This window comes from Zootoca vivipara, chromosome 3 (assembly GCF_965207765.1).
Source record: "Zootoca vivipara chromosome 3, rZooViv2.hap1.1, whole genome shotgun sequence".
NCBI classification, from domain to species: Eukaryota; Metazoa; Chordata; class Lepidosauria; order Squamata; family Lacertidae; genus Zootoca; species Zootoca vivipara.
The window spans coordinates 37799419-37827349 of record NC_142586.1 but is presented as its reverse complement, the minus strand read 5'-3'; the positions used below and the strand labels follow the sequence as shown (position 1 = coordinate 37827349).

Genomic DNA, 27931 nt, shown 5'->3' with positions numbered 1-27931 from the left:
AACGCCTTTTTGTAGTCATCTGAATCAGAGCCAGTATTATCAATGCTTTCTTTTTATATAGCTCAATTCTTCTTCCTTATCATCATCCCCCAGGCCACCCTTTTCACCTTTCTTCCTTTTCTTTTCCATTTGGCTTCTATTCCATTCCGCAGGCCTCTTTTATTGCTTTACAGTTCATTAATTTTGTCCAACAACTCAAGGACACTATCTAATACTGTGATCTATGGAACTGTGACAATCTTTTAGAAGTTGTGATTATTGCCAGCTGAACTGCAGAAGATTAAAGAGCAAAACAGAAAATTAGCAGTATGGCAAATCCCGAGTATCTGTTTTAGAGAATGAGATTTTAGGAAATTTAATGTGTTTCAAGAGGCTCCAGGTCTGCTGAGTAGCAGAGCTCAATCCATTGGCTCTGCTTGTGGCAGGCCAGCTCCATCAGGCCTCTTTTCCCTCAAGTCTCATCTAGGGGCAGCCATTTCATCAGGCACCTCCAGTCTCTGAAGTATGCTAGGCTTGCCATACACCAGGAAAATTCCTGACATGTCCTGGCCTTTGGGTGTAAAAATGGCATCTGATGGAATTTTGATAAATTGACAAAATGTCAGGGGAAACCCAGGTGTATGGCAATGCGCTGGAAAAAGCAGCAGAAACAGGTCAAAAAGCTTAAAATTACTATTTTGGGGAGAGGTCTCCCCCCAAAAGCCCAACAATTTTGGGGTCTAAACAAAAAGCTCAACAAGTTTTTTGAAATATGGCAACCCAGAAGTATCCAAGAAGCTGGTCAATATACAAACAGCTGTCTAGGAATTGGTGCCTGGGTTTTGTGTTTTATTTTTTTCTTCCCTCCTTGTCCCTTTTCCTTTGTATGTTGTTTGTTTGTTTGTTTGATTGATTGATTGAATCTAAGCCTGCAGTTACGGAGGGTCTTGTTCTGATTTCATGTAAGCCACTCTGGAAGCCTTTTTGGTTGAAGAACGGGGTACAAATGCTTTATATAAATAATACTAAATAAAAGGAGCTGGGAACCTCTGATGATTAGGAATAACTATCACCTTATCTACCAGCATAAAACAGATGTCCAACTCTGACAGGTAGATACCACCAACAGCCACTCTTTTAGAAACACTTTAAGGGTGAGAGGTTATCAAACGCTTTCATAATTTGTTAAAAGCAACATCATGACCAGCAAAGTCTTGACATAAAATATTATGCCCAGGCAACATCCTTTTGTGCTATGTGAAGTCTTACTGCTAATACACCAGGAAAGATAACCAGGAAAGCAGAAAGTATGTCTCATTTCTAATTGCATTCCACTAGTTCAGACATTACTTTTCTCCATGTGAGTGTATAAAAGGAAAGACTAGGGCTGTTCACATAGACAAAAAAGACAAAATATGGACTTGCTCTTAGCTTTTGCATTTGAAGCTCAAACAGCTTACAGATGTTTCTGCTGATGCAACCTACTAAATTGTGCAAACTGTTTCCCTGCATCCACTTAGATAAAGCTTTGGATCGGTAAAGCTAACTTTTTTAAAAGATTAATTTCTACTTTCGTTGCAACCTGTGTAGTGACAGAAGGCTCATTATATAAAAGCCACACTTTCCAGGCAACACTCACATGAATTGACTCTGGCAGGCAAGAAAAGTAAAAGGTAGGCTCAATAGTTTCACAAATCATACTATTGGTCCCTGCTGGAAATTCCTGGAGCTCAATTCACTACACACAGAACTTATGGCTCTCAAGATTAAAGAGGAGCATCAGTGTGGCAGGTGTAATTCATCTCTGTTCCACTTTCATTTTAACGGAACAAAGTCTATTTAAATAAAACTACATTTATAGTTCCAGGAATAAGTTACCACCAGCAGGCAATCCATACACCATCTTCATTAAACACTAGGATATGCATTAAAAGATTTTAAATCTTCCTTCAAGATTACATCAATGCAAAAGATAAGTTTGATAACTCAGGCTTCAATCTATACCTACTTTTCTAGGAGCAAGCTCTGCTGAAATCAGCATGACTTACTTTAAAGTTAACATGCCCGGGATTGCAATGTGACTCTCTATTTTATTTAAGATCCATGCTGACACCATGCTGTTGTGTGTGTACACTGCCATGATGCAAAATTATGAATAGTACTGATTATTATTTAACTTACATATATTAAAAACAGAGGAAAATTAAAAGGCAGAACTAAAGTATCTAGCCTATTGAGGGAGACATCAGATTAATTAAAAAACAAAGGTCTGGTGCCTAAAAGTAAGGAATGATGCCAGGATTGCCTCCCTGGGGAAAGTGTTTCATAAGCAGGGAGCCACCACTGTAAAGGTATGTGGACACCCTCCGCACCTCCCTCAGTGGGGGCACAGATGAAGGGCCTTGGATGATGAGCGTTTTGGGTTGGTTCATGTAGGGAAAGACAGTCTTGAGTTATTAGGATCCTGAACAGCATAGGTCAAAACCAGCACTTTGAATTAAGACTGGAAACCAACTGGTGGCCAGTGCAGTAATGCCAGAACTGGGTATATATGCTCAGACCACCTTGCACCAGTCAGCAATGTGGCCACTGAATTCAGGACCAGCTGTAGTTTCTGAACAGTCTTCAAAGGCACCCAGCCACATGTGTTAATGCATTGCAGTAATTTAGCCTAGAGTTACCAGAGTGTAGGCAACAGAAGTTGGGCTGTTCCTGTCCAGATAGGGGTGCAAATTATAAAAGGAAGTCCGTGGAATCGAGGACACTTGAGCCTCAAGCAACAGTAACAGATCCAGAAGTACCCCCCAACCGATGCATGATAACACTCTTAATAGTAACCTGCATATTGTTATTCAGTTTCTTCTAGCCACACAGTTAGGATGAATGAGATGGAAATAGAATTTTTCTACTGAAATTGCACTCCCTTTATTTAATTTTTATTACTTCCATGTGTAAAAGTAAAAGCCAACTCCAATCCTCAGAATTTTGGCATTCCTGCTATGCATTTCATCCAGCAAAATATTGATTGGGGGGTGTTGGATTTTTGCTTTCTTTTCATGATACAGATGTGTCAAACACTAAAGAAAAATACCGTACATTCACTGTGAAGTGAGTATGTGTTAGAAATTAATAATAAAGCTGAATCTTTTGTGTGCCTAAAGTAACATTCTCCTACGATATATTTCATAAAGCACACGGCAGAAAATCTGATTTTACATATGGAATTTATGAAAAATGACAATGACAACAAAGGAAGGGGGAGAAAGGCTTTTATATCCAATTATAAAGGTTTTGCCCCCTTTTGCAGTTGCCATTTTTATAAAATGCATATATAAAATTTACTGAAAGGGGGGAGAATGAATAAAGTGAGAGTAGAAATTCAAGTGCATTAAATCCTGTAACAAATGAAAATGGCTATGTAAACAATGGGTTTCCAGGTTATAAAAAAATTATGAAACCAATATTTTCAAAACAAGCTTTTTGTCATAAATTGCTCTGTTTAAATAATATACTCTATTTTCAAATATGAACAAAATCAGAATTTCTCAGGATAGGCAAGTTTTATCTTGAGTTTTGAAAATGATAAACATAAGTAAAAACAGATAATCACCACTGTAAAATAAAATCAGCTGTGAAAAACATAGTGTGTGACACAGTCTTTCTTCTGCTTTCTGAAATCATTCTAAACTTCCCTGCATACCCATAACAAGTCAAGACTCAAGAAAACCCCATTTTCACATATCAGTACCCATTTCTTTCAAATGTTTGCCGTACTATACATGACGGTTTTAGAGTTTTACAAGTCACCACTTAGTTGTAAGTGTACCTATGTTACTGTTTCCCTACAACCACTACAAAATTAATCCTCAAGCAAAACTCCATAAAAATTTGTCTTTAATAAAGACAAAGGAAAACTAGATGACTCAAGGAGATACATGGGCACTACAGAAGACACTGTAGGACAATGAGGAAGTAAAGCAGAAAACACAAGCCTGAAAGCCAACACAGAAGCACAGTAGTGAGATGCAACCACAACAACGAGACTGAGGGCTTGGAACACTGAGATTTCGCTGTTTGAACAACAATTCTCCCTTCAACCGCAAGGCAGCACTCAACTCCCAAAATGATGGAAAATTAACATGCACAAGAGAACTGTAACTTCTTAATTATATTTTTGAATATGTCATTCTTAACACTATAAATATCCTTCTAGGAAATAATCTTCTGGTGCTTAAAAACAGATTACCTGAACCGTTGAACTAATTTCTGACGCAAAACCTCCTGTAATAGGGGCTTCGTGGCTAATCAGCAACCGTCCAGTCTTTGCCACTGACTGCAAAGATAAAATAATTTAAAACAATGATCTTTCAGATACATAGTATAACTAGAACATGCAATTTCATGCTTTAATAAACATACTTGCAGAAATATTCTTAAAAGCTAAGTTGTTGCTCTAAAATATCCAAAGTTTATCCAGCAACAGTTAAAATTCTATAAGAAATGCAACAGTAATTGCTACAAGAATTTAATGCAATACAGAGTGGGAAACCCTGCAGATTCATCCGGGCGATGGATCAGTCTTAATTTTATATTAACACCAGTAAATCAATGAACAAGTTAAAAGTTCCAAATTACTTTTTTAAAAGACTGCAGTTATCATAGTTACGCGTGTACAACATTTTACTAGTTCAGAAGCAAATGATCTCTTTGCAGCCAGGAACTGACATTCTCATTGCCTTTTTCGTTCATGATTAAGGAACATGACAGCAGCAGGTATAGGGCTGGGATTTCCTCAGAAAGCCACAAAAGTTTTCACAGAAACCCCACAGATTTTGCTGGGTTTATCAAACTACCATAAAAGCTGTATCTATTAACTGCATGCTGTGTTCCAGCTCAGTGATAGAAGGATAGAATTGTCGAGTTGGAAGGGACCCTGAGGTTCATCTTTTGGTGCAGGAATCTCAACAAAAGCATCCATGACAGATGGCCATCCAACCTCTGCTTAAAAACCTCCAATGAAGGAGAGTCCACAACCTCCCAAGGGAGACCATTTCAATGTCAAACATTGGCTTTTACTGTCATTAGACAAAAAGACAGTCAGGAAAACCAAAGGTTCCTGGATTCCTTTCCATTTGCTAAAGCTACAGAGGAAGCTACAACATAAATCTACCCTATATCAAAGATTAGTTAGGGAGGAGGGGATGTATACATAAACCGAAAGGATTGTCTCCAAATACAAAACATTGACGTGATATGGTTAGTTTAAATGCAAGCCAGAATTCTTTAGACGCTGAATACAAGAGGATAAGGCTTAACAGTCCTACATTCAAACCCAAGTGATTTCTAGAGAATTGTTTGGCTCTGTGAGGGCCACCCGGCAAGACAATATGCCCTACATTAACAGTACAATCCGATGAATTCAGTGGGGCTTACTGCCTGGAAAGTTGGTATAGATTGCAGCATTATATCTAATGTGAGACATACACGTTAATTCTGCTGTGCACACATGGCAGAAATCTACTGCTTTCTGCCACTTTCCATCACATATATCAGCCTTCCATCATCCCCGATCATTGGCTATGTTACCTACATTGATGGGAGTTGTAGTCCAATCCAGTCAAATTAACTTTATTGTACTAGCCATTGGCCATGACAAATCTGAATCAAAAACATATACAAGCAAAAGAGGTATCGCGCCACAAATAAATGTCTCTATTTAGATCTCTGCGTCTCCCTTACAGTTCACTGCTATATTGTCCAGGGTCTTCATTCTGATCTTTTTGGCTGCCAAAGCAAACAGGGCGACTTTTTGAGTCACTGAAGTGTTTACATTGCTAAGAAGCCATAGGATATTCTCTGCCGGGAAAAGACATTTTTCCTGTACGGGTGGTAAGGTGATAAATTGCCTCCTCAGTCCAATGTATAGTGGGCAATATAGAAAATATTGCAAGACGTCTTCCACCAGAGATTGCCCACATATACAGTCTGTCTTTGGACAGTAACCTGTTATATCATCCTTCTAGGACAGCCGAGTGCATAGCTTGAAAACGTAGCTTAGTAAAAGCGAATCTAAGTGAGGTTGGCCATAGATTTGACAGGTAATTGGCTCTAAAATGGACCGTTTTTAGAAGGAACCAAGGAGAACATTTAGAGGATTTGATCACTTGCAGAGCACATAGTGATTCTGTCCAGTGGCACCAATCCCTTAATTGGTGTTTGTCTGTGGATATAATCTCCTCTAGTTTATGGAAATAATAAGAGTTCAAATAACGTTGGGTGTTAGATTTCCACCACTGGCTGTTCTCCAATTCCGCACAGCACAGGGCTGTCAAGAGCTTGCAAGGCATGGAGGAGTCTTTTCAAGTACGGTAATTAAATCTGGTGCAATCAGCTCTTGCAGTTAACATTGGAGTTGTGGTCCAAAATATCTGAAGAGAACCTGATTAGCAAAGGTTGACATTTTATTTAAAAACTGCATTCTTTGTGCTCCATTTTCATTGCTTTGTAGTCCTTCTTGTATGCTGCTGCAGGATATCACGCCTTTTTTTGCTAGAACATTCAAAAGTCCAAACTTCACTAAGTTCTCTCTTCAAATTTCCCAGAATGTCATTAGGAATCTTGAGTTTAATTGTGGTGCCATTAAAACAAACGGTCCTGGTTTAACGTGTTACAGGAACCCAAGAACATTTACAAAAAGAGAAATCTACCAATGTGGAAAGAAGAAGCTTAAAAAGGGGGAAATAACAAAAAAAAGCATGAAAAACCATCTGAATTAGCAAATTTAATGATGAGAATTTAATTATTTACTGACAACTAGGGCACATGCAGCTGCTATTGTCAACATTCCTCACTTGAGAAATGTGTAATATGTATGCGGTACAAAAGTATTTTAAAAAGAAAAAGAAAAACACCACATGTTTAATTACTCTTTAGAAGTGCATAGCAGCAGCTGGAGAAGGGTCTGGCAATTAGTAGCCGAAATACACAGTCTTGTACTTGGGCAAAGCAGACAGAAAAGCTGGAAGTGAAGGAGACAAAGCTATACTTCTCTGCTTCTATGCCGCACCAACGCAAAGCTCCCAACACTGTATTTCTTTGTTGTATTTTGAAATAATTTTTATTAAATATTTTCTTTTTATGCGTTCTCAAGCATTTGGAGAGGCAACACATACATTTCAAAGTAAAATATAATCAATAAATGAAATCACTCATCATTGGAATGAGGGAGGGGGTGTCCCACATTTGACAAGGTCACACTCGTTCTCCAAATGTTCAGAGATTCAGAAGAAGAAATGAATGACAAGATAAGGATGCATTTTAAAACTAAGCCCATCACCTACCTTTACCTGGTTTAGCAGGCCAATCAAAGTTTTTCCCCAGGCTGTGCGCGCACTGTCGCATGCTGCCACTTCTAGGAAGCACAAGTGCAGGGTGGGGACCAAAGGTGGACAAACTACCCCAGGAGGAGCATGACGTCCCCCACCAGAGGCAGTACCCCTCCCCCAACACGCCCCATTATTAGCCATTTATTCTAAAAGTTCTAAAAAAAGAAGAAAAACTCTTTTGAAAGTTCTAAAGAAAAAAAGACGCATATTTTTAAGAAAATAGATTATAGATTTCCTCTTCAAGTCAGTACTGTGAATACAGGTGTCACTTCCCTGATTTTAACCATCATGTTTTCCAGGTAGCCTTCTGACTACCAATCTCTACCTAAGCTAATGTACCACAATATTTTACACAATCTCATATGACTGAACAGTATAGATTAGACTTCCACATTATTTTGGATCAAGCTAAAATTCTGTCTTCATAGTATAGCCGTCAGTAAAACAGTGCCAAAACTCAGTTTTAACTTGAACGAATAGAGGCCTCTAGTGGTGGTCATTCCACAAAGACCTATGATATGAGAAAATAATTGAAAAGTTTGAATGCACTAATGTGCCATATGTACCTACCTTGCATATAGTCTCTGCATCCCAAGGCAGAATAGTCTTCAGATCAATTACTTCACAGGACACACCAAGCTTTTCTTGAGCCATAACTGCTACCTCTTTAATAACATGAACCTAAACATTGGGTGAAAACATGCAATAGTATATTAGATATGCAGGCTACTGAAATTTCATTTCAGCAACACTTAGAGAGTGCTTCTGAATATTTCACAACATACATACTGCACTTAACACGACAGCCTCAATCAGAAATATATATTTTTCAAAAATAAAAACAGAATTGATGCTATATGTGTTTAATTTAAAGGTTTCCACAATGCACCGAAGTATTTAAGTTTACTTGTTAGATAAAGACTGTGGATTGGAGTCATACTTAGCTGCCCACTGAAATCCATGGGACTTAAGTAATGACTAATTTTTTGCATGCTTCCATTGGAACCTCCACACAGAGTAATCCAAACCCACCTTATTCTGGGAAAAAGGAGGAGATGGATTAGGTGGAGGCATTGCACCACCCAGCTCTCCTGGCTCAACCTGCCAGTCACTGAACACATGGCCAGGAGCCAACAAAAAAGCCTAAAACAGGGCATTCCAGGCTGGTCCCACAGCCATCACACAACAGCATTGGGCCCAATCATCCTGTCTTCCTTTTCCCCACTCCCGATTTCTGCTGTCCCTCAAATGAGCAGCAGGGCTGCGGATGTGGCAGGGGCTCCACCAAGCCCCACTGGCAAGGGGTGGGAGTTAGGAATGTGCTATTAAGTCTTGGTGACATGTACTTTATTTTTCACCACTCTGTGTTTGTGCAATTCCCAACACCTCTGTTTAAAACAGTGGTACCCAGAGTAGGGTTGCCAGACTCAATAGTGGACAGGACTTCTGTGCCTTTAATTGCCCTGCTCTCTTTTGAGTCTAGAAACCTTAAAGAGAAACCAGCAGACCCTTTGTTTAATTTCCAAGCAAAGGGTCTGCTGGTTTCTCTTTAAGGTTTCCAGACTCAAAAGAGAGCAGGGCAATTAAAGGCACAGAAGTCCTGTCCACTATTCGAGTCTGGCAACCCTAACCCAGAGTAGTGCCCTCCAGGCATTCTAGATTACTGTGATCCCTTGCCTGCATGGCCAATGGCCAGGGATCATATGAGTTGTAGTCCACTTCATCTGGAGGGCATTTCAAATAACATTTTTTCAGGAAATAATATAGCATAATTTCTCTTTAAAAATCCATCAGAGTCTTACTTGCCTGAGTACCCCAGGCCACCAGTGTAACATCACTTCCATTCTGAAGCACTTCTGCTTGAGAGAGTGGAATGTAGTATGGCTCCACAGGGACTTGCTCCACTGAATAATTGCAAAGCAATGTAGGTTAGATTCTCCAACTGCTAAACAGTTACATACTAATGATTAAAAATTTGCATTGTGTTACTCATGGTTTTGTGCTAGTTGAACATACCTTGGGAGTACGAAAGAAAACTGTTTGCCCATAGTCAAGATCCAATGACCTGAGTTACATAACCACTTTGAGGTTTTATTACAATCAAGCAATATATAAATCTTTTGGAATTAATTAATAGCAGGTGCATATGACAAAGCACCCACGAATGTAAACTGGACAGGTGAGGCTGAAGCTGCAAGAAGTTCCAGGAGATATGGGCTGCACGGTGGCAAGGCATCCCCAATAGCAAACGGAGGTCTCTGCTTCCCTGATACATGGTATATTAAAAGTTTAGAAAACAAGACTTAACAAAACTCATTAAGTAATGAGCCACTGGGATAATGCTGCTATATGACTCTCTACCAAAAAACACGAATTGCTCAACAACAAAATTTACAGCACACTTTCCAGTAGCCATTCTTTTAACAATTTGAAACAATTATCAGAAGCAAAAACAACACATTCTTGTATGTTTTCATTTGTAGTTTCTTTACAGGTTAACTCCACAAAAGCAACACTGTAATTTCTAAGGAACAGCTATGGATTGGGAATTGCAGTGGAAGATACAGGCTTGGATCCAAATGGCGATTTCTCCCAATGCCCTCTTCCCCATCTACAGCCTCCTGCCAAATCACATCCATTCCTGAGGGGCCCCCAGTCTTCAGCAGCAGCTTTCTATTGCTGCAAAGAATCACATTTTCATTGAAATATTGTCACGGTCCGGTCGGCGGGTGTCAGGACCAGAGGCAAGATGGTGGTGTAGAAGCAGGAACAGGTGCAGGGCTGAGGGTCCAGCAGCAGGCAGTCGCAGGGTCAGGGAGCAAGGCAGAGGCGAAGACGAAGGTCTGGGAGTCAAGGAGCAAGGCGTTGACAAGGCGAAGGTCCAAGGAGCAAGGAGCAAGGCGAAGGCTCAAGGAACAAGAAGCAAGGCGAAGGTCCAAGGGTCAAGAAGCAAGGCGAAGGTCCAAGGGTCAAGAAGCAAGGCGAAGGTACAAGGGTCGAGGATCAAGGCGTCAGCAAGGCAAGGGTCCAAGGATCAAGGATCAAGACGTCGGCAAGGCAAGGGTCCACGGAGCAAGGATCAAGACGTCGGCAAGGCAAGGGTCCATGGAGCAAGGATCAAGACGTCGGCAAGGCAAGGGTCCTCGGAGCAAGGATCAAGACGTCGGCAAGGCAAGGGTCCACGGAGCAAGGATCAAGGCGTCGGCAAGGCAAGGGTCCAAGGAGCAAGGATCAAGAGGCCAGATGCAACCAGGCAGGGATAGCGTTGCTGTGGCCAAGAGCTGAAGGGAAATGCTGAGCTTTTATCCCTCCCAGCTCCTGCCACCAGGTGCAGTGAGGTATCAAGTGGCCTCACCTGAGTGACCACTCCTTGCCTCTCCAGCACAAGCTGAGGTCTTCACCTGTGTGGCCACGCCTTGCTTCTCCAGCACAAGCTGAGGCAGGCCCCAGTCCTGCAAAGCACTACAGGCCCCAGAGCCTGACTCCTGCCCATACTCCTCACAAATATGTTGCGTCATTCTCAGCCAAACCTTCTGCTAAAATAAAATAAGCTACTTTCTCTAGCTTTAAATGATTCACATTTACCTCATTAGCTTAACTCAATACAGTGAAAGACCAAAGAAATCAAGAGAGAGCCTAAATATATCAGTGCTCATATGTGAATGGTGGTAATTTTAGATGTAAATGCTCTTTCACACTGTTTTCCCACTAACAATGACATCTGCTCTTAGTTATATAATACTGGTGAAGTAATTATTCCAGCCTGGGCATTTTCAATTATAGTTTCCAGGTTTTCGTCACTCTAGCAACCCACAGAATAACACACAGCTATATAGTAAATTATTCTGAAAATAATTGTCAATCTCTCCTTGTATGCTTCTATTAAAGCTGCAGAAGTATTTTTCCCTTTGGACAATAAGGCCCTTTTACACACTGCTTCTTCAAAACCTCATATTTGGCAGCAACTCTGAAATGCTATAGTCCTGCAACCACAAGTTATCACCTGCTCTAAATTGGCTTTACCAGCTTCTTTTCCTTGAAGGGATAAGTACACTGATTAAATCATAAATTCTGTTACCATCATGTAGGCTCTACCTTCATGGGATTGCAGAAAATTGCAGAATGACCACAGTATTCAGTTTCCTAAGTATCTGTACTTTCATTTAAGAAGCAAATTTCTAAGCCACATGACTGCAGAGATAAGTTAATAAGTTTGTAGATAGTTGCCACATTCAGACATCACGTGAACAAGCCACAGCAAGTCCCAGGTCTGCGTATGTCCCCTTCCCCATGACCACAAGTTGTTGTTGTGATGTCAAGATCTACAAAGAAGTTCAATACAACATAATCTATGCTTACTTCCTGAAACGGCCAATTTGAGGGTGGGGAGCAGAATGGTACAAATATGAAAGGAGAATGGGAGAAGGAATTAGTAAGAAAAGTAAGAAGCACTCAGGGTAAAAGTGGGGAAATTGTTTATTTGCTTGCTTGCTTATTTATTTATAATATTTATTGTCTTCATCATTTTGGATCAGCATTTTGGATCAGCATATTCTGCCTAAAAAGGGTGGGCTGAGTCACAATTCCTCCAAAGCAACTATTCATTACTTAGCTTGATGAAAGCTGGCCTGTGGTGCTCATTGTCATAAGGAAAATATTGTGGTACAGGATATAATAGTTTTCAAATATGGCTTGGACAGAAACTTATAGAAAATGATATCAGTAATTTCTGGTTTATGCAACTCTCTGCCTCCATCTGCCCCTATTTTGTGACTTGTGGGCCTCAGTTACTTTCAGCCATCTCTAGAGGGCCCTGAGCTAGAAATTTTGAGAACCTCTGGTCTTAGGTAAGCTAGGTTGAGAGTGTATGATTCACCAAAAGCCATCCAATTTATTTCATGTAGCTATAATTGTTGGAACCCAAGTCTCCCACTGCAAAGGCCAAAATTTGCATAAGGACAATCCTGTGATTTTTTAAATAGATATTGTAACATGGAAACCAATTTCAGCTGGAAATTAGAACTTTATTAACAATAAAAATCAATGGAACCAGTTATCTAGCATTACCAAAATGCTTGGCTCAGCTGGAACTTTGCACATGCCCTGGAATGATGTGATTATGTTGGCTTTACTCTAATAAAAAAAACAACCTACTGTGGTTTAAACCAAATCTTCTCCCACGGAAATAACTGTGCAGTACCTGTGCAAGGAATGGCTTCTTTTAATAGACCACAACCTCATTAGCCCTCAGAACCTTTGCCATATCTAATGCAACCATAAGCTCTTATTTGGCTCTGAGGGCATCCTCTGGCAAACATCTTACATCAGTAAGTCTAAATTTGCATTTCCTGGGAAACATTGCCCCCTTTCCCCACAAGTGACAGATTAGTCGCCTGGCTATACGTCATGATTGGTCAGAAACCCCTTACGAACATCCTGCAGCTATGGAGTGAGTAACTTGTGTTGATATATCAGAAATGACAAGTTAATTAGCATTTAATGTCCCTTTCAACCCAGCACTGTTAAGTTAATCGCCCTTTGCACAGAACTAATGGTGGCTTCCGGTTGCAGAATGCTCTCCTCGGTGATGTGTGCCTATCTCCCTCATTATTAACATTCAAGAGGAAGTTCAAAATGTTCCTGTTCACTCAAGCATTTTATAACTAAAATATGTTGTCCACATCAAACTTGTAATTATAAGCTGTGAGGATACGAGACTGCTTTTTTTTTTTAAAAAAAAAGGGTTTTCAGGTGCTTTAGATTATGTTTTTATTTTATTTTTAATTGTATTGTTTTGCAGCTTTGTTCTTTACTGCCCTGAGCTCCTTTTTATTATTGTTAATTGTTATTAGCACGATTATTTCTCACCTGCAAAGCTTCCTCCAACTCTAACATTCTATGAATATTCATAAATCCAAAGTCATGCATTTGGCAGAGCAAGTGTTTAATTGGATTTACAATTAATTGCAATAGAAAAACATGTCTTTGTGACAGGGCATTTTCAACACTGATTAAAAACAAGCTAGTTTTTCCCATCTTACCTGCCATGTCACTATAACAACCACTGATGCAAATCATTTCTGCACCACTCATGTCGTATATGATAGAATTAAATGAAACTGAAAAGGTCATAAATCATAAGACTACTCTCTCCACAAGATATCGTACTTAAACCTGATAATGCCAAGGTGACTCATTGTTTCCTATGAATTACCACTATGTGCTCTTGATTCACTAGCAAATATAGTTTAAAAATAAACAAACCAAACACCTCAATGTAAAATTTATGTTTTGTTTAAAACAATTCTTATATTTTGAATAAAGTCTTAAAGCAGATTTAAAATGTTGCTATTATCAAAATAACTGACTTCTCTATTCACCATAGTACTTTGTATTGCTTCCTTCTGCATCAATATCTTTACAAGACAATGCGCATTGACAAGTATTGCTAAAAATTAAAAAACTAAAAACCTTGTTCAAAGGTACAAAAGTGTATTTTTTCACCAATATAATAAATTATGCACCTAATAAAAAGACAAACAGCTTATTTCCTTCTCTCTATTATTTTTGACACATCAATATTTTCAACAAGAAATACTATTTTACCCTTTCATCATGAAAGCATGAAAAGTTCAGCAACTCTTTTGTATATTACCGTATTTACTCAAATCTAATGCTCACCTATTTTTGGCCAAATTACAGTGTGAAAATTAAGGTGTGCATTAGATTAGATGGCACATTTGGGGGTTTCAAAGTTCTGAAAATTAAGGTGCACATTAGATTTGATGGAGCATTAGACTAGAGTAAAAACAAACATTAAAAAATCCAATGCTAGCAGGAAGACTAAGGTGTATGTATGCAGGGCAAGAAGCTGGATCCCACCTAAATAGTCTGCCTTGAAAATAGCCCAAAACCTCCATTTCTAGCCTAACTGAAAATTGAGAGCTTCCCCCCACATGATGCATATACAGTGATACCTCAGATTAAGTACAGTACTTAATTGGTTCTGGAAGTCCGTACTTAACCTGAAGCGAACTTTCCCATTGAAAGTAATGGAAAGTGGATTAATCCGTTCCAGACGGGTCCGCGGAGTACTTAAACTGAAAGTACTGAACCTGAAGCGTACTTAACCTGAGGTATGACTGTATTAAACCCCAAGTTCTTTCTTGACTGCTTGTAATAAATGAATTGTTCCTCTCATAAATAAGAGAACATTTATTCAGCACTCAAGCAAACACTTTAACAGATACAGGCCCAGTGGGCGTTCACATATATACTAAGCCATGGTTTAGAGTTATAAGGATGAGCCATGGCAAGTTGCAGCTCATGCTCACCTCACTTTTTCCAAGACAGCTGTGATAAAGAAATTGAATGTTTCCATTAAATGCAGTTATATCTGAACAAGAAATCTAATCTTAATTATGATTAGTGAAAATAAGCCTATTTCATAAAGTTTGAAACAAGCTTGTTTTCAGCTCCTCAACTACTATGGCCAACTTAAACCTCTTTAAACAGATCCCCTGGGCCATTATTATAGCAAAATACCCTTAATAGTGAAATAGTACTAATAAAAGGCTGCCTTCCAGCCGGTCAGGCAACCTTTAGCCTATTAATAAGATAAGGGAGGCAAATCCATAGTTGTCAGGCAAGAAATCTTTCTTTCAAAGATCTTAAACATTAGCAAACTATCTATGCACCACCACCATCAGGACTCAACACAGTGGGACATTATTATTAGTATTTTTTATATGAATAAACACACAGGAGTATGCCTTAAATAATCTATTTCTTCATATCCAAGCAAAGGTTAGATAACTAAATAAGGACATGAGAAATTTAAGCTGGCTGCTCAAATATACCATGCTTCCTTATATGCCTATACAGAACATCATCTTCATTCACTTATTTTTATATGCTGTGCATAAAAGCCTTTACCTGCTGCTCTGTACAGTATTTTAGGTTCAAAGAATATACAAGGGTTTTTATCTTCTATGCATGATAGCAACAGTCCTTTGGCTTCTACAGGACCTCTTGGAACAACAACCTGGAAAAAAGATAAAATAAGAAAATCTACAAAACAAAATACTTCGCTTATTAAGAGGCTAATTACAGAAGCAACGTAGCATACCTATCACCTTCTTATACTACTATTACTATTCAAAGTTTAATAACTATCATTATTCAATTATCAAAACTAGCTCAGAAATACCTGAAAGAGCCTACAGCTCTCTATTGTGACCACTGCATCCAATGCATTTTTTTTTTCTGAATGTATGAGCACATTAAACATGTTAACAGAAAAGGGAATCTGCAGATCTACAGAGTCCATCTACAAACATCACCAGATTCATTCACAAGGTAACATGGCAATTGCTTAAGTCACAGAGAGCCTCCCATGAGGAATAGCTACTGTAATGGTAAATCCACACCAATTATAATAAAATCCATTTATCCAATTACAATACCTTTAGTCCTGGACAATGAGCAAAAAAGGCTTCAGGGCTTTGAGAGTGATATAATGCACCATGACCCACACAACCCCAAGGGGCTCTTATAGTGAGGCTTCCACAATCAAAGAGATTTCCAGAGCGATACCGATACTTTGCCGCCTCATTAACAATCTGAGGGGAAGATACATTTATTTAATTAATCTTGAATGTACTCAGGCACACACATACTATGAATTTTGATCATTCATGTTCCATTGCACAATATTAAGCAGGAACAGACACCCCAAATCTTAAAACCAAATACTAATACATTTTCACATCATTTTCTTTGCTTTAGAACACACTTCCTTGAGCCAGCTACAGATGTAACACAGATTTCTAGTATCTGATTCCTACAAATTACCCTTATGTGTTGCTCTTTATTATTTCTGTAACAAAGTACATTTTATCAAGTATGCAGCAGCTGAAGTCAAAGCAAAATACAGTACAAATGTTCAGGTTTTTAGCTTAGCTCCAATACTTTTTCACTGAGAGGTGCCTCATATGACAAGCAGCAGCGAGAAGTACCACCAAAATTGCATTCATAACTCTACTTTCCACCACTTTTTAAAATGTCTGCAAGGGGACTCATACATTTCCCCTCTAAGGAGGGGAAAGGTACTATCTGCCTACAGGAGACTTGTAAATTTTCTCCTCCTCCTCCTTTTCTTTCATGTTAGAAGGATGAAGAATAAGTACAGACACCACTGCATTCACACATACAATTTTGGTGCTTCATGTAACATGCAAAGTGCCAAAACCTTATCAGCATCCCCACCTAGTGCAGTCATATTGACATTCTGCTTCAGCTTCCCCCGTGTCCAATCCCATTTCTGTTCAGCTTTTCATTACTTTAAGGAAAAATAACGATAAACTGTTTTTCTTCTTTTCAGCACCTTAGATTATGCACCAACCTGATCAAAGGCAGGGTAGATGTAGTCAGCAAACTGAATTTCTGCAATGGCCGTAGCACCAGTTACTGCAACTCCAATGCCAAATCCTACAATTCCTTGTTCGCATAAAGGAGTATTGAACACTCTGTCTTTACCTACAAAAATAAGAGAGTTTATCTTAATAAACCTTTTAAAATAAGCATATAGGGGAGATGCGCAGATGCAAAAGATACTTCTCAGAGTACAAGCTACTTAGTGGAATTCAGAAGCCTACAAAGCGACAAGAACTTTTTTTACCAATAGATTCTAAGTCAGAAGTAGTGATGGCAGAGAACAATGATGGGAAAGTCTGAAGCCACAGAGCTTTTCTCCAGTTACTTTTGTTTGTTTTGAAATATGTTCAATATTTGATTTGGTGTGGTTTCTTATCAAACCCAAGCTAAATTTACTCATCTGTAAACATTTAATGTATCACGTGGACACCTAAAAACATACTGTAGTTTGATATACTTATGAAATGTTACCATATGAATACTTTAGCTTTATGCAAGCATAGTTACAAATATACCTGGTGTTAAAAAGGGGCCATTGTTACAATATATAGTACTAACATGCAGACAAAGAAACTTGCGTGTTTAAAGAAAAGGGTAAGGAAAGTAACACCTACACTAGTAACTGTTTATTAATGTTGCAGTTGCAATATATTTGTGACCAGAGCAACCCTAACCACTAATCCACGTTGCTGGCAGGTTAGGACTAGGAGAGGTTCCACTGGGCTCTACCCGTGTGGAAGGAGTTGTGCCGTCCCAGAAGCCCCTGCCAAAAGTGCAGTGGAATGCACACTATTGGCCATGTTCTCACTAGCAGCAACCAGAGTAAGTTTCCCAAACAGGGCATTTCACTGGTAGATCTAAAGACAGTTTAAAACCGAAGTGTAAAGATCTACATTTCCCCACACACCACAGCATACAAAACCACCACAAGCCAGACGTCATTAATAACAAATCTTAACCTACTTGCTTCATTTGCAAAATGTTATACGGTAGTAGTACTTGATATATCAACATGTAAAATGTTGTTCCTTGCAACTCCAATCTTTCCCCTTGTTGGGCAAATTGAATTGCTGAGCTCTAGCAGCGTATACCACAGACCCAAAATAAAACCATCTCGTGTCAGAAGCACAATCTAGCACAAATGAATGCACTGTTCTAACAAAGCTTGACATTCAATAAAAAATTGCTATGTTTTAAAATGCTAAATATGGGATTCCTTGGTGCAGCATATTAATAGTTCTGCGCATCCTGCATAACTGTCAAAGAGCCTAAAAAATCATTCAATTTTAGTAACCTTCTAAACCAAGGTGAACTAGGCTATAATTCTATACAGTAGCCACTTTCCTAGAAGTAAATCCCTCTTACCTCCACCAGGCTAACTTCTGAATAGACATTATAGGACTGTGCTGTTAGCTCATTTTTAAACTTTGGAAATAGCTGCCTGCATTGGCTTCTCTGATCACCTTTACAAGAAGGAAATAAAATTTTTTCAAGTGGCATCAAACACATAACCCCTCTCTCCTTCTCTCTCTCTCTCTCTCTCTCTCTATATATATATATATATATATAATATAGTTGATATAAACAGGAAGAGAAACAACAATCCGGCAAATGAATCATGTAAGTTGTAAACTCACCATATTTGTCTCTCAAGCCAAGAGTGCACCTAAAGACTCCCCCAAAGGATACATCTTCACCAAATATTACTGCAAGTGTACAATAAGGAATTAAGTAAATAATTGCTCAAGAATACAAAATGATTGTTAGCTAATAATGATTAGCAATTAAAAGGAATCTCAAGTTCAACCTGACCCTTTGCATACTTTGCATTATATTATTCAATATAATCAAAACTGGCTGCAAAGTAGCAGGATGTATAGCTACCACCAAATCCACAGGCCTATTGCTTACTTTGTGAGGTTATGGCTGGTCCTATCAAACTTATTGCCATATTGTGGTTCTGAATAGTTTCTAACAGATCAAAGTCACTGCTTATTTTTTTAAGAATTCTACTATGTTCTTGTGCTACAGAAATCTCAAATTAATTCATATTTACACACAAGTTTTACATTAATTCAGCTTTAGTTTAAGAGTGTGCATTCAATAAAAAGGTCTGCTGACAAAAGAACCTACATAGACATAATTTAAGATATAAAACTATACCTGCTGTTGGATCTTTGGACAAGGCATTATCCAAGGCACTTGTAATAGACTGGAAAAGGTTCATTTTCTGTGTCTGGCCTGTGCAAAAAGACCAATAAGTTAAACAAGACAATGGTTAAATACCAAATACTTGAAATATTGGGTTCCAATCCACAGAGACAGCATGATATATTTCCAATCTACAAGATTTGCCGTGACCCCAGTGCCTTCAGCTATTCACAGTTCATTTCACTACCTATAACTTCATAAAGGGTCCATGCAATAAGGGTTAAGATTCCTTGTTAGCTATCACTTTCTGTGCTATTTACTGTAGTTGAGCGCTTCATAAGGTCAAATGAAACACATCAAGTATGAAATGCTCACCAGTCCTCAATGGTTAATTGTCTTTCTTGTACATTAAATAGCTTCTACTACAGTAGGCATCCAAAAGCTGAATAATGGAATTTTAAGACACATTCACCATGAATAATCTTCGGGGGGCTCAGTTTTGTTCAATGCCTTTGCCTAGATACTAAGGTTGCAATCCTAACCCCACTTACATTGGAGTAAGCTACAATTAATTAAATAGGATTACCTCTGAGTAAACATGGATAGGATTGTTTTTTAATCAATTTACTTTTCAGTAACAGCTTAAGATGGGGAATGGGGGATGACTGAATAATACATAGCGCTAGTTTCCCTCTGCAGTACTGTAATATTTGGATGTTGTTGGTTTGAACTGGTTTTGCAATGTTTCAACTGAAATTTTATCTAATTATTTTAATTGTAATATTAAAATGTATATACTCCACTCTGGGACCTTATGGAAAACCAGATTGTAAATCCTATTATTATCAACTAGAAAAAATACTAGAAAAAATATTGTATTGAAACGAGCTATTCCTGTTTCTTATTGAAATATAAGAAACAGATAAAGCAGGTATTTGGAATAATGAAATGTCTCCATCCCTTAATGTTCTCACCTAGCCATACACAGAAGTACTCAAGCCTTGTGCACAGCATAGTTATATCACATACCATAGGGGTCAGTACTGAGATCAAGCCCCAGTATAAGATGAACCTTTGCTGGAACTCATAATAAACTAGCAAGCCAATGAAGATAATAGGCCATCAGCGTAATTTATAGCAGAAATCACTGGGATCATTTTTCTGCACTGAAGATGTGTAGATACCCTGCCCTACAACAGCTCTTCTAGAGAAGTACCCAATTGTTTGCCTTTGTTCATGTGAATGTAGACATTATGTAACATTATATATATACCCACAAACACACATTTTTGCATGCACTCATAATAGGCTATCCTTTTCGTATTCTTCCACCACCAGCTGTTCAATGGTATTTAGGAAGCAAGGAAGTGGAATTACTTATGGAAACAGGTGTAACTGTCTATCTCTGCACCCTAAAGTACAAAATTATTATAGTTCTGAAGCCTGACTGACGCAATTCCTCTTCACTAAGTGACCTCATCTACGAATTATAAAACAGCATAGGCCACATCTCCAAGAATTCACTTCAGTGTATGTAAACTTTTGCATTTTAAAAATCTTCTGTGCAGACAAATCATGGCAGGCTGGTGTCACAGAGTTCTAGTAGTACCATCGTTTACATATACAGTGGTACCTCGGTTTACGAACTTAATCAGTTCCGGAAAGCCGTTCTTAAACCGAAACCATTCTTAAACCGAGGCGCGTTTTCCCTAATGAGGCCTCCTGCCACCGGTGCCCTTCCACTGTTCAGCTTCCGTTCGTAGACCAAGGTAAAATCCGCAAACCGGGACACTACTTCCGGTTTTGCAGAGTTCGTAAACCGAATAATTTGTAAGGAGGACTGTTCATAAACTGAGGTACCACTGTATGCCTGTGTGTATGGCAGGCGGTTTTCATGATTTTTACTGTCACTCCTACCCACAGGAGTGTGTGTTAGTCAGTAACATCTCTCACTCCCTAGCATCAATACTGTATGTACAAGACACCTTGTTTTGGGAGTTCCACGTTCTAGGGGATAAAGGAGAAAAACCCTATGCCAACATTAAGTGGATGTGACCAGATGCAAAGAACTACAGCACACTACCAGCTAGGTGCAAGCTACACCTCCTAATTAGAATAGAATAGATCTTTATTGTCATTGTCCCCTTGTGGGAACAACCACAATTTCTGCCATAACTGCTAAAAAAACTGCCAGTGTCCTTATGTCCTCTTTGGCTTCTGCTGCCTTGCTGCCCTGCAGTACCACAATGAGGTGGGCAACCTAAATTTTAATAACGCAAGCACCACCACCCAGGGAGGAAAAAATAAACAAGCTTGATTTATTTCTGCCCCCCCCCCATACACAAAGCGATCGCCCTCTACTAGCTCCAAGCCTTCACCCTCCCCAGCAACACGAGACTGAGTCTCCACAGGTCAACAAAACCAGGCGGGAATGAGAAGGGAGAACAGACTGCACCACTTATACAACAGGGGGTAGAAGTTGCCTTATTAAAATTCGGCTGCACGTAAAAGATTCTTCAGAAATAAAAGGCGCGGAACCTACAAAAAGGTCCTGGCGCCTGGTGCGCGGTTTTTGAGTAACGCGCATCCGGTGGGGTGTGTGAAAATATTTCTTCCCCCTCCTGAAATGGTGCAGTCCGTTCTACCGCCTCAACTTTGCGCCGCCTGAGTCCGCCGGGCGCGTGGACGGGAAAGCGAGAGCGGCTCGCTTCTCCACAGGAGCGAGTGAGGAGGACGGAAGCTCTCACCATACTGGGTGGGCTCTGGGTCCGGCTGAAAAGTGAAATGCGCCGCGTGCCTGCGGCTCAGAGGCCCCGTCGCCAAACGTAGCCGCGGCCGAGGTCTCGACGCCGCCGCAACAGCAGCAGCGCCGCGCCGCGCAAGCCCAGCAAGCGCCATGTCGGCTGCTGACGAGGAACGCGCGCGCGCTCGTGGTCTCCCTGAGAGCGCAGGCGGGGACCGCACCGGGCATTCTCATTGGCAGCTTTGCGAGCGGGGGACGGGCCAATCAGAACCCTCCCTGCTGGGGCGGTGGGGTTGTGTTAAAAAGACCGAGCGAGACACTGCTCTGGAAGGTGGGGGGGGGTGTAAGACGCATGCGCAGAGGATTGGTGCGGCTTAGGTGCTAAGGGAAAGAGGAAATTGGGAGGTGTACGTGTGAGATAAAGGGAATCTTGGCAGCGATTTGACTTTTGAAACTGCAGAGTTGTACGGAAACTGCACTTCCTGCCATTTTGTGCTCTCCCATCTGCGAGAATAAAACCAACAACCACCATGGGTACATTCAGGACATACACACCCAAATAAAGATGGAAGCAAAGTCAGATGTTCATAAACTTTCTCAGATCAGGTCTTATTTCTTGAGGGAGATTGTATTCATTTATTTGTTAGTTGTCAAACACGTTAGAAATCCCCTGCTAGTGCAAGGTGGAAGGGTGAGTGTTAGAGCATATGCTTTGCATACAAAACGATGCTGTCATCAAATTGCAGCACCTGAATCGAGACTCACTCACCTTAATCGTTTCTTAAGCATGCTTATTTGAATTAATGAAAAATGTAAATGTTTTCCATGCAATGCCAAGGTGAGTTGATGGAAGCCCTGATATATCTTTAGAACACCAAATATGGTAACGCCATGAGAGGGACACCTGCAGAACATTCCATCCATGGAACCATTTGTGCCTGCTGAAACAAGGTGGGTCAGTGTAGGACAAGAGCAGCACAGGGGGGGGCCAGGATGCACTCTGTACTCCTTCAATCCACAGCCACACCGCCATGAAGCAGACCAAACAATTTCCCTCAACAGTAGTCTGCCCTCTGCCATCCCCCACTTGCCTGCCTCTCAACAAGTTCATAGGGTGGCGCTGCCTGCCAGCTTCCCCCTTCTTAGTTCCAGGGTTGCTTTATTTAAGGGAAATTCCCTTATGCTGAATAGGCTTCCTCGTGAGAAAAGGGAAAACTTGGCAGCTATGCAAGTGCATCATTCATGTTGCAATTCTCTGACAACCCACAAGATGGCATAGAAAAATAAGGAACAGCAATAAGTAGAAACCTTTAGTTACCGTATCTAGTGATGTACTAGGGCACACTGAAGGATGGGGAGCCTGTTGGCCTCCAGGTGTGGCTGAACTCTAAGTCCCCATCAGCCTCAATTACTAATGATATAATAATTTTATAATAATAATTTATTATTTATACCCCGCCCATCTGGCTGGGTTTCCCCAGCCACTCTGGGCGGCTTCCAACAGAAAAATAAAACACAGTAATCTATCAGGGATGATAGAAGCAGCTGTAGGAAGAAGAGGATAGGACAGACTATATGGAATTAAATGCAGCACTGTAGGAGTCCATTTGGAAAATGGCAATACCCATCACTTCTGTCGATGTAAAATCCATCTTTGTCAACTTTGTTAATGATAAAGCAGTGTTATTTTATTTGAAATGCTTTGTGAAATAGCATCAAATGTGGACGCCCCCCTCCTCCTTCATCTGGCCTCTTATAGAAATTTTTCAGAGCTAATTTTGGTCTCTTCTTCTGAAATACAAAAACATTAATCGTTCTTTGCCAATTCTTAAGAGAGGTAGGATGGAGAGAGAGAGGAAGCACTTGGAACAGATGTAGAAATGTAAGAACTATCATCATATTTACTGGTGCAATTCAGCCCAAAATAGATATATTAAGCTTCTTCCATCTGCCCAGATTACACATAATCGTTTTGACTAAAGGAATAAAATTTAAATAATGCGATGTATTTAAATTTCAAGGGATCTGCATCCTTAAGTAACGGAAATCCTTACACGTATCAAGATGTTAACTTTTTAAAGTTCCAGTTGTATATTTGAATTGACACTACGATACAAAAATGATTTATCGCAGTTAGAACATAGTCCAGCTACTTTCTCAAAAACTGATAATTCAGTCCTCAATGCAGGGAGAGTCCCTTTGGGATTACGTTTCATACAAATAATATTGTCCACATATATTCTTTGCCCTCTCCCTGCTATCCTTTAATGAAGGAATTGCTGTATATCTTAATGCTACAGCTAGGGCTCCGGGGGATTGTGAAGAGCATGAGTGAGAAAAAGAAAAGAAAAAAAGAAATCTTGACTAAACAGGGTGATCAGGTGATAGGACCTGGGTTTAGGAATAACAAAAATTTTAGAGGTATTCCAAGTATCTGAGATTCTGTCCCCATTCCAGATAGTATTAAGCAAAATATTCAAATAAGGCATTAGGCACTCTTGAAATTGTAAACAGTGTCCAGGTGTGAAAGGGTTTAATGTCCAGGAAAATCCTCAACAACTTTGGTGTTCAGATTTTAACTTTTTGAAACATGGCAACCCTATTATAAAAAAAGACTGTCAAAGCTTGCCAATGTTGATAACTGATTTCTTCTTCGGTAAATGGTGTATTTGATAACTTTTGGTGTTCTTCTTTAAGTGGTTTCAAATGTAGATTATCCAAATATTGATTCATATTGTTCTGTAACAGCAGTGCTATTTTTCTAGAAAAAGAGGTGCCAGAACTCACCATGAATGCCTCCCCTTTTCTCTTAGAATGGCAATGGCACCCACCTGAGAGGTGCTGGAACTGAATTCCCCCTGAGAAAACAGTTACTTTGACTGATATAGGTTCAATTAATAGTGTCAGAATCATTTGTTTAATATTTTTACCATCCTAGGTTTCTGAGCCGTTAGTTTATCTCAAAGAGAACACATGTGATTGCTTCTTTTTCTCCCCCTTTAATGCATTTGCTAAGAGTTTAGAGCATCTATTGCCCCCTTCATTGAACTTTGGTTTCACAAAGTGGAGTGACTTCGCCACATAATGAGATTCCGCAGCGTCCAGTTCCCCTATGCTGCTCTAGCTTGGCCTATATTGCTGAATAGTATTTAATGAATGTACCTTAATAGGCTCATTACCTTTGATTTAATTGTGACCCTGGAGCAGCAGATCAAAGCTTGCATTTGATTTTCTACCGTTGCTTTTCATCCTCTGCAGAATTTCTAGGAAATATTTTACAGTTCCTTCTAAAGCTTTAAGCCCACCGTGTTTTTCTTCCAAACTTCCCAACCCATGTGTATTCTACATTTTCTCCACTGAATGGACTTCTTGCTGGAGTTTGCAGCAAACAACCCCTGTTCTGTTCACAGAAAGGTCAAAATTGAGCACCACTATTTTAGTTGCTTGTTTCTCCACCCTTAGAAAGCCTGGTTCCACTTGTTCTTCATCCTTGCAGAATGAGAATCAAATTATGTTAATTTTCACAATAAGAGAGAGTGTGAGAGGAAGTAAAAGCAGCAAGGTTGCTTTCTAAGACTGCAGTCCTAACGCCATATACCTGGTGGGGGCAAAACTACAATTACTTGGCTCTTCCTGTCATTGGTTTTGGCTCTTATATTAAGAACAAACTTAAATAAAACATACTTTATTTTACATCACAGTGACGTCTGGGCTGTTTTGTCCTGTGCTGAACCATAAACATCTGGAAATACATGGGTGGCAAAGCATTAATAAAAACAAGTGTAATGCAACAATAAGAGGGAGGAAAGTCGTTATCTAGTGGAGATTATCAGCAAAAGGGCAATAGAATGCTGGTGTAATATATATATATATATATCAATGCAGATCACCAAAGAAACAGGAAATATGCAAAATGGAAGAGAGTCCTACAGTGTGTTGGGGTTCTCCACAGGGGAGGAGCATAGCTCCCAAGTTATCCCTTTTTTTAATGGATTTTCCATTATGCTGAATAGGCTTCCTCGCGAGAAAAGGGAAAACTTGGCAGCTATGGGGAGGAGACAGATTCTAATGCACAGAAAGCAAGATTTCCTATTGTTCTGGGGAACCTGCCCCTTTTGATGATAGTCCTGGTCTTCTGTGATGTCTCATCAGATGTCAAATAAGGTCCTGTTTGGTGTAAAGTGTTTCCAGAAGTAAGGTGTTTAAGTCGACATCACCCAAGATGGGTTTGAATAAGAGTTCTCCAATGGTATCTGGGCTGAAGGTCCTCAGAAAACCAAGCAATTCCAACATCCAAACGTATCTCCTCCTGCTTCTGCTATGAGTCATTGAGACAAACTCTACCAGAGTGTGCTGAGCTTCCTGTTGAAGGGCCTGGACATAATGGTGGTATTTTAAGTCGTGGAGGTCTGTAAAATTAGAAATAAGGAAATAAGGGAAATAAATGCATCTTCTTGTTGTGTTGGTTATGGGAGCAGGAATGTGTGAAGAGCTATGGCAATGCCGTTTATTGCATGTTCGCTGGGGATGTGCTCCGTTTTTATCTTATGCTGGGTTCAGTGTTTCTCTTTTTTAGTCCCTCATTTTGAATTCCTGCTGTTTGTTTTATGGTGGCTTCTGCTATAGGTTAGATATTTTGATTTATATAACTCATGTTTTGATATGTTGAAAACAGCCATTGACTCCAAAAAGCTGGCTTAGAAATAAATAAGGTGGATGAAATTGAGCAGATGGCAACTTCTATCCAAATACAGAATACTATAAAGTTTTTCAACTGGTTTCCACTGGAGTTAAGCGTTTACTCAAAAGCCCACGGTAATATTGCTCATTCCACATTTTGGTAGTAATTGGCTCCCTACATTTGCAGCAGCACTTCCAGCTGGAAACAGGAACCTGTATCCCTTCATAAATTGTTGGACTACAGCTCCCATCATCCCTTACAATTGCCTACGTTGGGTGGGGCTGATGTGAGTTGCAATCCACATCAGGATGACCACAGGTTCCCCACCCCTGACATATACTATAATGTCATATCACATTTACATTGCACATTGTCCAGTATCGCCCCTGCATACATCTCCCTCATTTTAGACTAGAGCAGGCATCCCCAAACTTCGCCCCTCCAGATGTTTTGGACTACAATTCCCATCTTCCCCAACCACTGGTCCTGTTAGCTAGGGATCATGGGAGTTGTAGGCCAAAACATCTGGAGGGCCGCAGTTTGGGATGCCTGGACTAGAGCCTAAAGTTTTAAGTGGTAAAGTAAATTTGCATATTTTAGCTCCCATACACCCACAAACACCTGCATGTGTATTATATATAATACATACATTTTTTAAAAAAAGTATATTGTAGTTTGAAAGTCATCAAGGTTTAAAAAATGGATTCATGAAAACATAAAACCCCAATTAAAAATGGGGTTCCTCCTTCTTAAGCAACTTTAAAATTTATTTCTGCACCCTGAACTGTGCAGTTTTAGGGTGCAATCCTGTCATTAGCACTGAAGCTGTTGAGAAAGTCCCTTGGGTATTAATAGGATCCATGCTCAAGGAACTGAGGGCAGGACTGCAGCCTTTGCAAATACCTGGAAGAGACTTACCAGGATTAAATAGAACAATTCCTTTAAGATAGGCATATTCTTTTGCACAAATGTCTGCATTCCAGAACTTCCCCAAGAAATCCTTAATCTTCTGAACTTCTGCTAGTGATGCTCCCAAAGGAGAGTTCTCCAGTTTTAAGTGGTATTCACCTGCAGGAGACTGATTAAGGAGGACTGCTTTCAAGAGGCTGGGGACTGAGGTCTCTAAGAGTTCAAAGTCCACCCGTTCTTGAGCCAAACCCAGTAGGAAGAGGGGTGCCCAGCCCTGTCGTATCAAGAGGATCTGGTCCTCCAGGGGCAACTGGAAAAAAGAAGGCAGCTTTCTTATGAAAGTGATAGTTTTCAGAAGCACTTCTGATGCTCTGTTGCAGGTGACGCCCGGCATTTTCAGGATGACTCTTCGGTTTACCTCACACGGGCAGCCAATATTTGGAAACAGAAAGGGAAGGGGGGAATGCTGGGGGTGCCCTTCTGTCTTCCATCGCTCTTCATTGTTGAGGATTTGGTAGAGGATGCTCTGGGGGTAAACTGAGCCGCTGCAACATTTGCCACCTATCTCAAACGGCCCTCGAGCAGCCATAGCAGCTTCCTAAGAGAGTGTTCAGCCTGGAATCTTCTGCCACTTGGAGAACTGATCAA

General features: G+C 39.9%; 2 protein-coding genes across 2 annotated transcripts in view; both read right to left on the bottom strand.

Moving 5' to 3' along the window:
- BCKDHB (branched chain keto acid dehydrogenase E1 subunit beta) overlaps positions 1-21880 on the bottom strand; it is a 36437-nt gene extending 14557 nt beyond the window's left edge. The window contains exons 1-9 of the mRNA XM_035109535.3: positions 21698-21880; positions 18963-19040; positions 18437-18505; positions 16768-16901; positions 15830-15985; positions 15300-15408; positions 9171-9268; positions 7935-8045; positions 4226-4312 (exon numbers count right to left, since the gene is read on the bottom strand). Coding sequence (XP_034965426.3) covers positions 4226-4312; positions 7935-8045; positions 9171-9268; positions 15300-15408; positions 15830-15985; positions 16768-16901; positions 18437-18505; positions 18963-19040; positions 21698-21848 — 993 coding nt within the window. The 5' untranslated portion in view covers positions 21849-21880. The remainder of the gene's footprint in view (positions 1-4225; positions 4313-7934; positions 8046-9170; positions 9269-15299; positions 15409-15829; positions 15986-16767; positions 16902-18436; positions 18506-18962; positions 19041-21697) is intronic.
- A 3488-nt stretch (positions 21881-25368) lies between these two features.
- LOC118082763 (nuclear receptor subfamily 0 group B member 2-like) lies at positions 25369-27915 on the bottom strand. Its single transcript, XM_035110594.3, has 2 exons — positions 27293-27915; positions 25369-26102 (listed from the first exon to the last, which is right to left on the bottom strand). Exons 1-2 carry the CDS (start codon positions 27870-27872, stop codon positions 25849-25851), a joined length of 834 nt encoding a protein of 277 aa, XP_034966485.3. The 5' UTR covers positions 27873-27915; the 3' UTR covers positions 25369-25848.
- Between the last annotated feature and the right edge of the window lie 16 nt (positions 27916-27931).

Coding starts and splice junctions, on each gene's coding strand:
- LOC118082763 (XM_035110594.3), bottom strand. CDS start 27,872: ATGGCTGCTCGAGGGCCGTTTGAGATAGGTGGCAAATGTTGCAGCGGC. Junction 26,103..27,292: donor AATTGTTCTATTTAATCCTG/GTAAGTCTCTTC, acceptor CTAATTTTACAG/ACCTCCACGACTTAAAATAC.